Source organism: Lepidochelys olivacea, assembly GCF_965140295.1.
Source record: "Lepidochelys olivacea isolate rLepOli2 genome assembly, chromosome: 5".
NCBI classification, from domain to species: Eukaryota; Metazoa; Chordata; order Testudines; family Cheloniidae; genus Lepidochelys; species Lepidochelys olivacea.
This window is the reverse complement of record NC_140415.1, coordinates 16355957-16371795: the sequence shown is the minus strand read 5'-3', so window position 1 is coordinate 16371795 and position 15839 is coordinate 16355957. Positions and strand designations below refer to the sequence as shown.

The window sequence follows — 15839 nt, the reverse complement described above, 5'->3', positions numbered from 1 at the left end:
TGCGTCCCAAAACTGCATTAAGCAACGTGATTATCTGTCTTGTGTGGCTCTTTTTCTCCCTTCCTTTCCCCAGCAGGAAGTTGTGATAGAATTATTATTATTTTAAAATTTACCAGTTCTTTTAATGTTTTGCCTTTTGTGTGATGAATATTTAACTAGGTTCCCAAATGTGGTTGCTTTTAAAGGGTTGATAAGCCCTTATATAAACTGAGTTCTTTTCAATTTATTCTGTATGGGGGGCTTTTGGCAGTGGTGGTGTCACTTTATCCCCGCAGAAAACCTTGGTTATATAAAGCAGAGGTCCCCAAACTGTGGGGCTAGGGGGCCATGCAGGAACATTTAGGGGGGAGCAGTGGGGCCTGAGCCAGCCCCCCTGGGGGGGCAGGGAGGGAGCGCCACCCAGGCCAGCTCCAGCCCCACCCCCAGCGGTGGCCCTGGCTCCAGCCTCAGTTCTGTCCCCAGCCTTGGCCCCTGAGCGAGGCTGGGTCACAGCTTCTGCTCCCAGCCCCACCCCTGGCCTCGGCCCCTGGCCACACCTCCGTTCCCGGCCCCCATCTCTGCCCTGGTCGTGGCTCCATTCCGGCCCCAGCCCCGCCCCCAGGTGCAGCCCCAAACTCGGCCCCCTTACCCTTGTCCTCGTGGCCCAGTTCCCAGCCCCGGCTCCCAGGGGAGGCGTTACCGTGAAAAGTTTGGGGAGCCCTGATATAAAGCGTTGCATTGCAGTTTTGGCCTGTTGTCCACGGGCAAAATTCCGCTCTCTTGAGTGTCATGCTTGTGCTGTGCATTGGTTAATTGTTGCCCTCCATCCCATAGGTGTCTGTGTTTTATATGCCTCATTTGTGAAGTGCTTTGATGACCTTATAGAGCACCTTTTGGTAACTTGGAAAACACGATAGATTCAAAATCAGAAACAGACCATAAAGAATATATGTCTATGCAAGATTGAAAGAACCCTTCATCTTTCTCTCACAGCAGTTAAAATTTTCAGTTTCTCACTGCTGACCAAGACAAATTTTACCCACTAGGAGAAACCTGAGATGCATTTTTGTTGGTGCTTGATATAAATGCATTGTAAATAATTTAAAGGGTCCGGTTGCCTCAGTCAGTGAAATAGTCGACTTTAGTTCCATATATCTCATTTGGCACCAGTGTTGTGGTCAGGTGAAGTGAGGTAGGAATAATGAAAAGGCCTCGTCACGGCGTTGTAAATTTACACTGCTGGCAAAGCTGTAATCAGGGTTAAAAATCAAGGCGTGAGAAATGTCAGCCTGACTCGGCTTTTAGTCCCACAGAACGTATGCCTGCTCCTGATTACAATTGAAGGCACTGACGGCATGGTGAAGTCGAACCAACACAGCTCTCTGAAAATATAAACCACTTGTATTTAGCTGCATTTCCTAGAATTCCTGATCTTTTGATCCAGTGTTTGAATAGATGACACTGTTTCCTGTTGAAAAATCCTTTATAGGGAATGACTAGCAGAGAATAGTGGTGCTTCATTTACGTTTTTTAATGGATTAAGCAACCAGTCTGTTCCTCGGGATGTTGATTTTAGTAGAACAAACTTCCTTTAACTTGTGCTTCTGCGCATAATCCCCATAGAACACATGTGCATGCGGCTGGGTTTGCGGCACTGAGATTGTTTTCCCGTAACTGTATGAAAGCGTGGCACATACACGCAGCTAAGAATGTAGCTTTTTATAAAATATCCCCTTCATTCAACTGTCTCCACTGACAGCCCTGGGAATTCGTCAGCTTCCTTTAGGCTGAACATCTCAGCCATGAGACAGCAACAAAAGTGACCTTGATCACAGTTGACTGCTCTCCTTAAGGCTTTCTTCTCTCTCGCTTTTTATTTTTTATGTTTTGTTTTGTTTTTTTGGCCAGTTTGTGCAGCAAGAGGTAAGGCAGAGGCGCTCTAAGAGCAACAGGGAATAAGCCATGTTTAAAATGCCTTGGATGGGCCTGGTGGCACTCAGTGCATCATGCTGAGCAATGGGATCCCAAGGCTTTGTATGAGAAGGCATAACTCATTCCCCTAGGTTTTGGCCTAGTAGAGGCTCGAAAGGTTCACATGCTGCATAGATTTAAATGAACAGACAGAAGTGGAAACGCCTGCTGAGGGTGACTGCAGAGAATGCTGTTGGCAGAATCTACTGTAACAAAACAAGTGGTCAGTTGCTTATTCAAATAGGGCATATTTATTTAAGATATTATAACAGTCTATATTTATGTAGGAACTTTTTGCCCAAAAGGATCCTAAAGCACTTTACAAATTTAATAAACTAATATAGGGTGCTGTACAAACTATATATTTTCTTGGTTTGAAGATCTTACATCTTCATACCAGTATAGGAGAGGACATGTACAATACCCTGTGAAGTTAAAACTATGAGAGCAATTTAGCAAGGCAGACTGAAATCAGATAAATGCTATTTGGTCTGAAAAAGGGGGCTAACACCCCGACTGTGTGAAAAGTGCTATGGGATCTTTAATAACAACAAATGGTCCGTGATTTTTCATTCTATGGCTCATTCTCCCACAGCTGTTCAGTGCCCCTTAAAAGCCTGATGGCATGTTGAGGCTGTAATGGCTCAAAGTAAAGTATCATCATCAGCATTTTCTGCCATACCTAAGTCTCACAGCCAAGAGAAAGGATGGCCCGGTGCCTGGGCATTAGCCTGGAACTTAGGCGACTTGGGTTCAATTCTTTGTTCTGCCATAGACTTCCTGTGTGACCCTGGGGAAGTCACTCAATCTTTGTGTCAAAGAAAAAGACAGTAAAATTTGTGTAAAATGAGCTAAGAACATTTTGAAGATTAGTAGACTAAAGATTGTGGCGCGTCCAGTGTCACATTTCCTGAGCTAACTGCACCTCTGATCCTTTTGTGACCACCTAGAGGGCACCCCATTTTGATCTCAGACATCTAGCTGTCACCTCTCTTGAGGCAGAATCCCATGACACACACTCTCCCCTTCTAGAGTGGGCCTTAGGCTGCAGAATTCTACAGTTTACTGTAATTGTCAGGGGCAGTGACAGGTTTAACCAGTGAGGAGCCAGCTCTCATAAAAACAAAGTACTGTTTGTTCAGAACAAAAGCATTTCAGAGAAAACCTATCTTTAAAACAATAAACAGCTTATTTGTAGGTCTAATTTGTCAGGCAGTTACCCATCTTCCACATGGAGACCCTGACACACATTCAATGAATTAAAAACGGATAAAGCATGGGCCTCAAAAAGTAATTGTAAATGGGGAATTATCATTGAGTGGGTATGTTTCTAATGAGGTCCTGCAAGGATTGATTCTTGACCCCATGCTGTTTAATATTTTTGTCAATCACTTGGGGGGAAAAAAACATATAATCATCACTGGTAATGTTTGAAGATGACACACAATTGGGGGAGTGGTAAATGAAGAGGACAGGTCACTGATACAGGGCAACCTGGATCTCTCGGTATGCTGGGTGCAAGCATATAATAGTCACTGTAATATGGCTAAATGTAAATGTATACATCTAGGAACAAAGAATGTAGGCATGGGGGACTCTCTCCAGGGAAACAGTGACTCTGAAAAAGATTGAGGAGAGGGAGGGGGAAGGTTGGAGCAAGCAGCCAATTCACACAGGGCAGGGGAAGTCAGAGAGCTTTCTTCAGTTCTGACTGGAATGTCCAGAGGTCCCTGCTTTGGCTGCTTTGTTCCTACTAGCTGGAGTCTCTGGCTGGCTGTTCTCTGCAGTTTTTCCCCAGAGTCACATGGTGGCGGGGAAGGGAAGCACCCCTTGTATCCTAGTACCCCCATATAAGTACGTAAGATAGATGGAAGTACTTTCCCGGACTGATCTTGCTTAGCCATTAAATGTAATGAGATCACATCACAAGGGAGCATGCAATTCTTTGAATGGGGTGTGGGGCAGGAGAGGTTATATAAATAATCCACCTGTGCCCTGTAGTGGGATTAAAGTCTCTCACAATATGGTTTAAAATGCAAAAGTATGAAACTGGAAGTTCCTGATACAGTACAGCACTATTGGCCTGCTTTATTTTTTGTCAAAGAAAGTCATTTATTTCAGATATTTGAGAACAGCCAAGCCATGTTCATATACACAACATGAGTGTGACTGGTTTGGGCAGGACTCTGGGATTTTAAAAAGCCAGAGATTTCTTGGAATTTCAGTTTTTATAATAGTGCTTTTTAAATGAGTTCACATATTATAATAAATTCTGTGAAGAGGCTGCTAGGTCTTTCTTAAATTCAAATATAGATAGATAGACACCTAGTCCTACAGTTCATCAAATTTGGTGTATTTTGATGGCAGTTAAGTTTGAAAAACTGCTCACCAAATCACTCTGTTTCGTAGGCATATTAAGAAAATCTAGAATCTTGTCTTAAGTTTTTTGTTTGTGAAAACCTGTCATTTTGCTGCAAAAGGCTGCCTTTGTTTTGAAAATGATTAAATTTCTGTCCTGAGCAATTAATAGACTTTGCCCAAGCACAAGAATCTTACTGCTTTTTTGCTGGTAGGGATACAAAATGTCTTACCCTGAGTAAACCATTTGAATGTTTGCATCAATATTAAATGAGAACACTGGCAGGGGACAGGGGACAATGATGGTTTTCCAGCAGTCAGGCCAACAAGAGCTGGGTTACTGAAAAAGGGATTGGGATGATGGCCTGTTTTGTTTCTCAGGTATTAACAAATGGAACAGATGGCAACACTCTTGATATAATTCACATTACTCATTGTTTAGCAATGATCTTGGAGCTGTACAGAACCCTGAATTAGTCCCTGCCCCAAAGAGCTCAGTCTGAGACCTATATATAGATCTGCAGTTGGTGTAGATCAGTTGAGTGCTATTGACTTCTATAGCGGTATGTTGACTTTTACTAGCTGAAGATCTGGGGACACACTGAGAAATCCAGATGGAGTAATAACTTAGGGTTTTGGTTTCTTAATTAATACCTGTTACTATAAACTCATCCTTGTGCTCCCTTATGTAATGTCCCTTGGTGATGCCAGCCTTGAATTCTGCTGTATTACACTCTCTTCCACCATTTTGACATCTTCCATGCTGCCTGCTATGTGTGGACTGACCTCCCTAAACCTGGTACCAAGCCATCTCCCTCTGCTGAGTCCAGTTCCTCCTAAAGGTTCATTTCTGCCATCACCTATAAGACATGGGCTAAAAGTGTTTAAAAAATAATAATGTAATGAAACCATGAAGGTGTGTAGTATCTATGCCTTTGAGTGCTCGTGTGATCTAACCTCCTTCCTCTCCTTTGTGTTTTCTAGGTTCCTAAAGGAACTGACCAGAACTGGGCACAGAAATTATATGACAGACATTCTAGCAGCCAGCACTTCCAAAAACCTCGAATGTCCAATACCTCCTTCATTGTCGTTCACTTTGCAGATAAGGTATCAGGGCATATACTAAACACGCAGCACGTTAAACACGAGAGTTTGTGATGACTAGTCAGGATGGAAGGGGTTTGCATTAGGAGTCACTTTTTTTTTTTAAACCACATTTAGCTATTTAGGCAATGACTTTCCAAGGTGCCTAAGGTATCTGGATACCAAATTGCCATTTTATTTTAATTGGGCATTCAAATCTCTTAGTAAGCACTTAAAATCTCAGCCTTAGACTTTGTACTGAGTTTTAAACAGGGATAGTTGAGTCTTCTGGTTTAACAAAACAAACCTCCTTCAGAGAGCTGTGTCAAATTAACATTAGTAGAGGTTGCTACATACAGGAAAGATTGAAACAAGGACATTTTCTTGATGGCCAAAAAATCTTGTGCTTCACAGGTGTAAGATATGAGTGGAACTGGGACCATTTTCCCTCCTCTGTGAGGGAGAAAACTCCAACTTTTGATTTTCCAAAGCTTAGAGGCTGATGCTGTAACATCCAGTAATGGTCTCAAGCTTTATTTAAAACATGATTTGACAGATATTGCTCAGAGCAGGCAAGAATCTGTGAAGAGGTTGTAGTTACCCATATATCTGTCTCTGTGTCTAAAATGGAAATCAAAAGCAGCTCTGAGTAAGGATAAAGGAGTCAAGTGACACTAATGCTACTGCCAAGTAGTGTGTATTGTCCTTAATAAAGTCTGAGTCTTTTTATCCTAACTTGAGTGAATTGCGCTATTCACAGGTAAGGCTGGGACTTGAGTTCCATTATACACCTGATTTTAAGCACATTCTCACCAAATCTTCCAAAAGAAGATATTCCCATTTCAAATTCTGCATGTGTGATCGCTGACAGTTAGTGATTTGCTTGAATTTGAATTAGAAAAAAATAGGTTTTACTCAATCTTTTGAAGACTCATCCAGTGCTTTTTGGCCAGGTCTTACTTGAAAACCAACGGATTCTAAATTCCAGAAAAAATGTACTTGCAAGAGAGATTAGGTGAGACCTAGCACAGAGCTCTCCAAGATCTTTTGAGACTGAGGTATGGGTGGTTATTCACTGGCTTACCAGGAATGCCAAAGTGGGCTTTTCAAAGCGTGCCATAGGTGCTACAAGTACTCATATGAATGGTAGAGTCCTGGAAATTTTGCAGTTGACTTCAGTGGGAACAGGACTGGATCCTGAAGGGGGTAATAGCTGGGTAATGTACAGTGTTTGAATTAAGTGTTGTAATGCCTTGTATCTTACACTCAAATATTTTATATTAATAGGATAAACTGGTGTGACCTTCCTCACCACTTTTCCCCCATTCATTCAGCCATATGCGCTACCTTTCCAATGAGTTTATGGCAATATGATGATGCCTAAAACCATGCGAGACTACACATCGTAATTACAGCAAGAGACTTGCAATATGCTGACTAATCTGAGGATAGGTCTATACTTCAATTAAACACCTGCAGCTGGCCAGAGTCAGCTGACTCGGGCCCATTGGAGTTGGGCTGCAGGGTTATACGCTTGCAGTGTAGACATTTGGGCTGGGGCTGGAGCCTGAGCTCAGGACCCCAGAGTTGGGAGAGTCCCAGAACCCAGGCTCCAGCATGAGCCTTAATGTCTATACTTCCGTATTACAGCCCCACAGCCTAAGCCGTGTGAGCCCAACTCAGCTAATGGTTGCCAGCCAAAGGTGTTTAATTGCAGTGTAGATGCATTCTGAGGGGTTTAACCACCATTCCATTTCTCCATTGCTTTGTGTGGTAGGTGGAGTATCAGTCTGATGGATTTCTGGAGAAAAATAGGGACACTGTATATGAAGAACAGATCAACATACTGAAGGCCAGCAAGGTAAGAGCAGAAGGTTTGGAAAATAGTCCACATTAAACCAAAGTTGGCATTGCTGAACTGTTCTGATATCTTTGCTCATTTTAAAACACCCAGGAGCGTGTGCAAAAGCTCTTACAGTCTACATGGTCAGGAACAAAAATAAAAAGTAAATGTAAAAAGTGAACTTAAGCTGTCATTTTACCCAGGTGTTCTCTTCATTCATGTAACCTGCAATCTCCTCCCTGCTATATATCCCCTGTCATGCTTAAGGTCCTAAATCATGACCACCATCTTTCAATCAACTTGGCTTGATTGGAACCCCCTTCACAACCTGCTGACCCTACTCCTTAGTCAGTCAGGGTAAAGATCACCCAGTACAGAGGGCCAGCCCAAGAGGATTTAAGTGATGCCTGGGATTTGTGCTGGACGTCTACATGGGAGTGATTTCACTTCCAAAGAAGCGTCACTGCTCAATAACAATGAAGCTTTCCTTTCTTTTTCTCTCCCTTCCTGCCCTTCTCCCACCCTGGGACTATGTGCATGGTCTTTGAAGCACCTCCAGCCTCGGCTGAGCCAGAGATTAAAAGACCATGATCAGGAATTAAACCCATATGTTGCAGGTGGTATTGCAGAGCATTTCTTTTAACCTGCTATCCTGGGCCATAAATGCAATGCTTGTAGATGAAAAAGCATTTACTTTTTACTTCATTGCAGTATACCACAGTTATGCTTGTTGCTTCCATGTAAGCTATACGTTCACAACTCTATTTTTTTTTTCATTTTTATTAAATAGAGAGTTAATATAGCATTAAGGTAGAAATATCAAGGAATCTGCATACAAGAAATTCCAAACATTGTCACAGCTCCCATAACATTACTGCCCACATATGCTACGATATGCAACATTAACGAGTAATACGTTAAGGTTTACAGCGAACAACAAAAAAGTTCCTTGATCTGTGTGACACTAAGAGCATCCCAATGCCAGAAGGCAAGGGGCTCCCTGGTATCTAGCAGTGAGTTCAGCTGGTGAGACCAGCTCAGTATATCCCAACTCACTACTGTTATAATCCGTATCTGAAAGGTGTTATGTGATGTCACTGAAAAACTAATAACATGCTAGTTATTAATATCACTGAAATGTTTGTAGCAACACTAGGAATTATGGATGCTCTCTGATATTATGTTCTAGAGACTGTAAAAAGACAAAGGAGGAAAAACCAGGTTTTTTTCCAGACAAAGGGGAAGGCAAACACCTCTGGCTCAGTAGCAAACCAAGCCATATGTGAACAGAGACATGGACGATGGACTGTTCATATCCATCAGAGGTTGTAGGAAGGCTTTTGCATTGTAAAATCACAGGAGACTGCAAAATTGACATGGTGCTGACTCTCTGGGAGACATAGCAAGCTGAGCTGAGCCCTAGGTGGGCTTCCTGACCTGTAAGACAAAGACAATCCCTTTTGAGGAAATACGGAAGAGAGAGAGAGAGACTCCACCTTTCTCCTTCACCTTAGGAGACAAAGGAACCAAACAATTTCATCTTTGTTATGGGTCCTGGCCAGGCTGGCCAGCAAAAGGAAAGGGTGAGAGAAACCATCTTGAACAAAGACTGTATCTTGCTAGATTTGAGTTTTAGATGCGTGTCATCACTTTTAGATTAGGGATGTAAATACCATTTTAAAAATTAAGCGTTTAAACTATTTAAAAATATGTTGTTTAAACGGTTAACTATTTAAGTGGCTCGGGCCTGTCTGGCCAGCATGGCTGGAGCTGGAGTCACTCCAGCCGGGCGCCGTGGCTATGCCCGCTCTGTCTGGGTAGTGCCACTCCGGCCAGGTGCTGAGCGGGTTAACGGTTAAGGTGGTTAACCAGTAACACTATGCTTTCCGGTTAACCTTTTACATCCTTATTTTTGATGTTTGTAACCATTTCTCCTTTTATTCTTGCTACGTGATGTCACTTAACCGATGTCCTTTTGTTAATAAACTTGTTTTATTTTTACTATAAATCAGTCCATGCTGTGCTTGAAGAGCATGTTTACTCCAGGTTTCAGAGTAACAGCCATGTTAGTCTGTATTCGCAAAAAGAAAAGGAGTACTTGTGGCACCTTAGAGACTAACCAATTTATTTGAGCATAAGCTTTCGTGAATTACAGCTCACTTCATCAGATGCATGTAGTGGAAAATACAGTGGGGAGATTTTATATACACAGAGAACATGAAACAATGGGTGTTACCATACAGACTGTAACAAGAGTGATCAGGTAAGGTGAGCTATTACCAGCAGGAGAGCTGGGGTGGGGACCTTTTATAGTGATAATGAAGGTGGGCCATTTCCAGCAGTTGACCAAAACATGTGAGGAACAGTGGGGGGAGGGAGGGGGAAGAAATAAACATGGGGAAACATTTTCACTTTGTGTAATGACCCATCCACTCCCAGTCTTTATTCAAGCCAAAGTTAATTGTATCCAGTTTGCAAATTAATTTCAATTCAGCAGTCTCTCATTGGAGTCTGTTTTTTAAGTCTTTTTGTTGAAGAATTGCCACTTTTAGGTCTGTAACTGAGTGACCAAAGAGATTGAAGTGTTCTTCGACTGGTTTTTGAATGTTCCAATTCTTGATGTCTGATTTGTGTCCATTTATTCTTTTACGTAGAGACTGTCCAGTTTGGCCAATGTACATGGCAGAGGGGCATTGCTGGCACATATCACATTGGTAGATGTGCAGGTGAACGAGCCTCTGATAATGTGCCTGATGTGATTAGGCCCTATGATGGTGTCCCCTGAATAGATATGTGGACACAATTGGCAATGGGCTTTGTTGCAAGGATAGGTTCCTGGGTTAGTGTTTTTGTTGTGTGGTGTGTGGTTGCTGGTGAGTATTTGCTTCAGGTTGGGGGGCTGTCTGTCAGGCTAGGAACCTATCCTTGCAACAAAGCCCATTGCCAACTGATGGTGTCCCCTGAATAGATATGTGGACACCACATAAAAAGTAAACCCTACAGGTGCAAAAGCCCAGAAGGCAATTTTTTTCTTATGATTTTAGGGGTCATTACACAAAGCAAAACCATTTCCCCACGTCCATTTCCCTTCCCGCCCCCGGCTCACCTGCTGGCAATAGCTCACCTTACCTGATCACTCTTGTTACAGTCTGTATGGTAACACCCATTGTTTCATGTTCTCTGTGTATACAAAATCTCCCCGCTGCATTTTCCACTACAAGCATCCGACGAAGTGAGCTGCAGCCAATACATAGCCCTCAATGAGGCAGCCACACAATTCAAACGAGCTGAGATAGTTGTGGAAGTTGCAGAGTGGACCGAAAGGGTGGGAATGGGTAATATAAAGAAGAATTGTGACCATCAAAAATGGGAAGTGCCAAAGAAACTGATCTGAGAGTCAAGAAAAGGGAGGCAAAAAAGCTGCAGTATATTATAATCTCTCACCAATGTTACAGGGTACCTGCCCCTGTGGCTTTCTCTGCTGTGTATCTTATAAACCCACTGGCTCCCAGGTCCAGCAATTCTAATAGAGTATCTGACTTTGAATAATCAGTTCCTTGAAAAAGGGCTCTTTGGCCTCTGAAGATTACAGGCTCCATCAGCTTTGCAAGCTGTAAACTTGGTAGGTTTCTTGAACAAGAAAAAATTGGCTTCTGGAGCATGCAACTGAGTGGAGTGTCCACATCTTTAGCACGTGTTAAAAATAGATAGGAAAGCTCTAATGTGCATCAGTGAGATTACCAAATTTGAGAGCTCCTCGTTAATTTTACATTTGCTTCAAATGTAGTTTAATTTTTTAAGATCTCAATGAGATCAGCTGAAAAAGTCAAGTTTGAGAAGAATAGGACTTAGCATTTACAGGTTGCTTATCTGAGAATCTCAAAGCACTGTACAAATATTTATTAAGAGATGGGCCTGAACCAGAACCCCAGATCCAAACACCCACATTTTGGCAGAACCGGATTCAAACTTTGCAGCTCAGTGCCTTCTAATGTAATTGATATTTAATTACAGATAGGTAAACTAAGGCACCAAATGGCTAAATGACTTGTCCTAAGTCAGATAGTCAGTGGCAATGCCCAGAATAGAACCCAGTCCTGGATCTCAGTAACTTGCTCTTATGTCCTGATAGGATTTTATCTATTAATTTTGCATCACACTCTTAGGATCTTTAAATGAATGAATGCAAACCCCTCCGCAAATGGTTTTGATTAATATTCAAATAAGGCGGTCTTTTCTTTGACTCCCTGATTTTAAGAAAATGAGGTACCCATAAGGATATTGGAAAATTCTTTTGAACTGTTCCAATCCTTACAGGACACAATCCTATTTATTCTCATCCTACAACTTAAAAATACCCTGTTGTTGTTTTTGTTTTTCATTTTACCAACTCAGTCCTCTAGTTCTACAAAGTCCAGCCATTGAACTGAGACTTGAAAAGTCCTAAAATCAGGGTATAGATTTCGTATACAGTTCTGGAGAACAAAGTCTTGACGTCAGTCAGAGCACTAGTGCTGTGTATGCACAGGCCCGGCACAGTATTCGTTCGACAAGAAAGTGCAGTTTGGTGTCCTGAGAGCAGCCATGCTATAGAATCGTGTACCAGTAAAGCCCAGATCAGAGCAAGCATTTGCTAACCTGTCTCTCATTCCTAATATGGCTAACTGTTGAATTCCCTCCGAACCTTGCAAACAGACATCTGTGTTGCCTGTTCAGATGTAGGCCCCTTTTGTCTCTGTTGGCTTTTTCTTTCCATTCATCTGAAGCCTCTCAATGAAGTGAAATTAACCTGCCATTTATCTGTTTCCTGCAGTCTGTTCAATGTCCCATTAGCTATGGAGCGAGGCCATTCAAGTCTGGTTTATTTCCCAGGAGCCTTGTCGTGCCTTTCTACCTTGGTTTAACAACTAGCAGGGATACCAGTGACCTCCAAAACCACAACAAAATGAGCAAGAACATGACAGGAGGGGAAACGAGTGAAAGCACTTCTTGTGGGGACTTTAAGCAGGAGTTTTAATATGGATATAAATATAACTAGATTCAGAACGGGAAACTAATTGAGCATTGTCAGCAATTTGCTCTGGTGTGCAATGATAGATTCATATGAAAATGCTGAGGTGTGCAATTTTCATGTCCACGTGGGTAATTTCTGGTCTAATGACTGTGGAAGTGGGCTTTAATAATGTTCAAAGTCAAAAGCTTCATGTCCTCAGGAAGCCTGCACAATTTACCTTGCAAAACTATATAATTAGAGCTTACTTAAAACGCCAGGTAATCTGTAGGAAATAGATGCCGCATGATGAATTATTCAGCCAGTTCCCTGCATGCTGTGATGAGCAATCCTGCAGTGGTGATAGTGTCTGAAAGATTTCTGTTGGATTTTCCTGTAACCCTTAGATTCACACTGCAGTTGAGGAGGAGAACAGTTATTAGAGCAGCCCTGAACCCTGGATACACATCTGTCACCTGCAGTTCACTCATTTAGTATTGGACAACCTGAGTTGTGGGTTTATTACCCAGTACTGGGTTTATTACCAAGATATTTTCCCTCTCCCCAATTCTTTCTTAATTTCACAGGGCCAAATGCAGATGTGATGTGCAAGGTGACGTAAATTACCAGTGACCAAATGCATGTAAGGGAATTTAAGCTGTTGTGATTTACATGGCAAGGCATGGGTGCTGAAACTAGGGGTCTTGGGTGCCCTGCCGCACCCCATGGATTGAAGCAGTTTCCACCATATATGGGGTTCACAGTATGATTCAATGGTATCCCCATTATGCAAATTGTTCCAGCACCTCTGTGCCATGGAGCTGGAAGAAAGTGTAACGGCTTAGTGCACAGCAAGCTCTGGGGTGTGAATCCAGAGCGGACTAGCCTGCTGCTCACTAACTGGCTGCGTGGACCCTGCTACAGCACAGAGTAGATCGAAGCCTGCTACGGAACTTTCAGTTGCAGATTCATAGCTCAGCTTGCTGCACGCTAAGTCTGCATGAGCACAAGCCCTAAACTGAAGCATGCAGCAGGGGCTCTTATTGTTAACTGCATTCCTGTGATAGCTCTCTGGTTAAGACTCTGAGCATGTAAGAGACAGCAGGTTTACATCCATTGCTGACTTTTACATCCATTTAAGGTCTCGTAACTTGTACCACCTCACACATCACCTCTGAACTGAGCCCTTATTTGTGCCGTTTTCATGTGGACCCAGATAAGAGTAATATCCTTTACCAGCCCCATTGCCTCCCCCCACTCCCCCAACGTCACCAGTACGGTAGCACTTCCGCCTTTCAGTCACTAAATTGAACTGTGCTGGGGTCTCCCCACTACCTCTTCCTAGCCGCATCCCCTTTCACAAAACACCTCCGCTTTCTCCATCCACCACATCTTTCATGTTCTAACCCAGATTAAAATCCTATATTTGGGGTTAATTCCCTCTGGGGAGATAGGAACTCCCCTCTCCCTCGCAGTTGCTGGGAAGAGGCTGAAAGAGGGAGCTATCCTTTTGGCATCTACTGGAATGGTTGATACTTTGCACTTGAATGTGTCCCACAGACTTCCTCGGGGAATCTTTCTCCTCTTATGCTACCTGTTTCATGTTGAGGAAGGTAGGGGGCTTGGCTGTTTCTCCTCCCACATACTCATCTGCTCAGATGGGGATTGGTAGCCTCAGGGTCCCTGCCTCTACCTGGCTGGAGAGAGTAGAATGTTGTGTGGCCATCTTACTTGTTTGTGCTCTGCAAGGTTCAGGTCTCCTCAGTTTGGGTCATTTTGGTGGAGTCAAGTTTAATTTAAAAAACAGAGCCTAATCTTGGGGCCTGAGCCAATGGGCCTAAAAACTGGGTCCTTTGGGCTTGAGCTGAGAAGGTAGAAACTACAATTGTTTTGGTCATTAATGATGGGCAAGTCTCAGAAAAGTCAAAGGTTCAGTGGATACTGCTTGAGACCTACCTGGCCTAAAAGCTAAGCTAAAAGTCTTTGGAATTATTTTCTTCCATGTGAGATTTTTCAATACATACTGGTTTAGGTAATGAAGTATGTTGTTCTGTACAGACCCAGCTATCACAAGGAACTGTGTAAGAAGGGGAGGATATAATGTTTAAAACTTCTTCTTTTGCAGCCAAACTTATTACAGGTTTCAGAGTAAGGCAACTCCCATCTTTTCATACGCTGTGTATTTATACCTCCCTACTGTATGTTCTACTCCATGCATCTGATGAAGTGGGTTTTAGCCCACGAAAGCTTATGGCCAAATAAATGTGTTAATCTCTAAGGTGCCATAAGGACTCCTCATTGTTTAAACTTATTACAGTCTCAAAACATGTTCGGGTTTGGTCTGAAGCTTCAGGTGACCATTCAAATAACTCCTTTCTTTCTTTGAAGTGGCTGTCTGAAGACACCCTTTATCAGCACTTTGCATTGTTCTGCAGCTAAAGTGACCCTGCATCTTATTCTGGGGGGGGCGGAGAGATTTTATTTTCACTTTGCATTCTTGTTAGCTCCACTACCTGCTGTAGCTTGAGTGTCCTTTAAATATGTTTACACTTATGTGGAGGTATATAACTAGTTTAGTTTATGTGCGTTTGATGTATACATCTGCATACAGTACAAAGGTTGCTTTGTTTTGGGGCTTGTCTACACTGCCTCTTTACAGCACTGCACGTTTCGGCGCAGTAACGTGGCAGTGTGGACAGTGCTACAGGGCTGGGAGCTGCTCCCCTCGTGGAGATGGGTCTTTTTATAGCGCTGGGAAAGCTCTCCCCGTGCTGGTGCCGTGACTGCAGAGCCACGTTACAGTGAAGACATGCCCATAGCGAAGCCTCCAAAATGCTGCATTTTCTGTGTCATGTGATGTTGATTCAGTGGCAACCTAGATCTTATTTTTATCGGCTGTTTCTCACGCAGTCACGATGTGGACTCAGTCGCAAATGGAAATATCAGTCTGGGCCTCCTGCTTCAAAAAGGCAGGCCCCTTTCCCTGGGAAACAAAGGAAGATCTCCATTAGCGGTAGTAACGTTATACCTAGCATCCTGTGAGAGCCAGGAGAGGGGGACACAGATCTCAGCAAAACTGACACGTGCAGAAAAAAGTTCTGCACTGATCTGATTCTTTCTGAAGTTAAACGTCAATGAGGCAGGATCAGGCCAGTATACATAATACAGTACTAGGAATGGGGGGGAACCCCAGAAATGAACACCATGAGTGCTTACGCACCTCCACTTCCGAAAACAGATCCTTGTTGAAGAACTCCCAACAAGGTGAAATTGCATTACACTCTTTAGAAGGCAATTATTGTGGCCAATCAGACAGTAAAAGACTTATGAAGCAGTTAATTAGTTTTCAGCAGCCCTGTAGTAGCAAAACGAAGTAAAGAGATGACTCAAAGCAGAGAGAACTGATTTTATCATAGATCAAAAGCATGAGCAGTTGCTGTTAAGATAGAATATAACAATTCATTATCGTTATTAAGTGCCACAAGCATGCTCAGCACTGTACAAGACTCAAAGAAAGGCTCTGTCCCTGCCTCAAGGAACTTACAATCTTGAAACATCTAAGGGCTGATGCCAACTTCTGTAGCTCCATTGATTTCAGTGGAGCTCTGAATATTT

At 42.8% G+C, this 15839-nt stretch overlaps 1 protein-coding gene across 1 annotated transcript in view; it reads left to right on the top strand.

Moving 5' to 3' along the window:
• Positions 1-15839, top strand: part of MYO5B (myosin VB) — a 363824-nt gene that overhangs the window by 230072 nt on the left and 117913 nt on the right. The window contains exons 13-14 of the mRNA XM_084628998.1: positions 5293-5415; positions 7169-7252. Of these exons, the coding sequence (XP_084485124.1) occupies positions 5293-5415; positions 7169-7252 (207 nt within the window). The remainder of the gene's footprint in view (positions 1-5292; positions 5416-7168; positions 7253-15839) is intronic.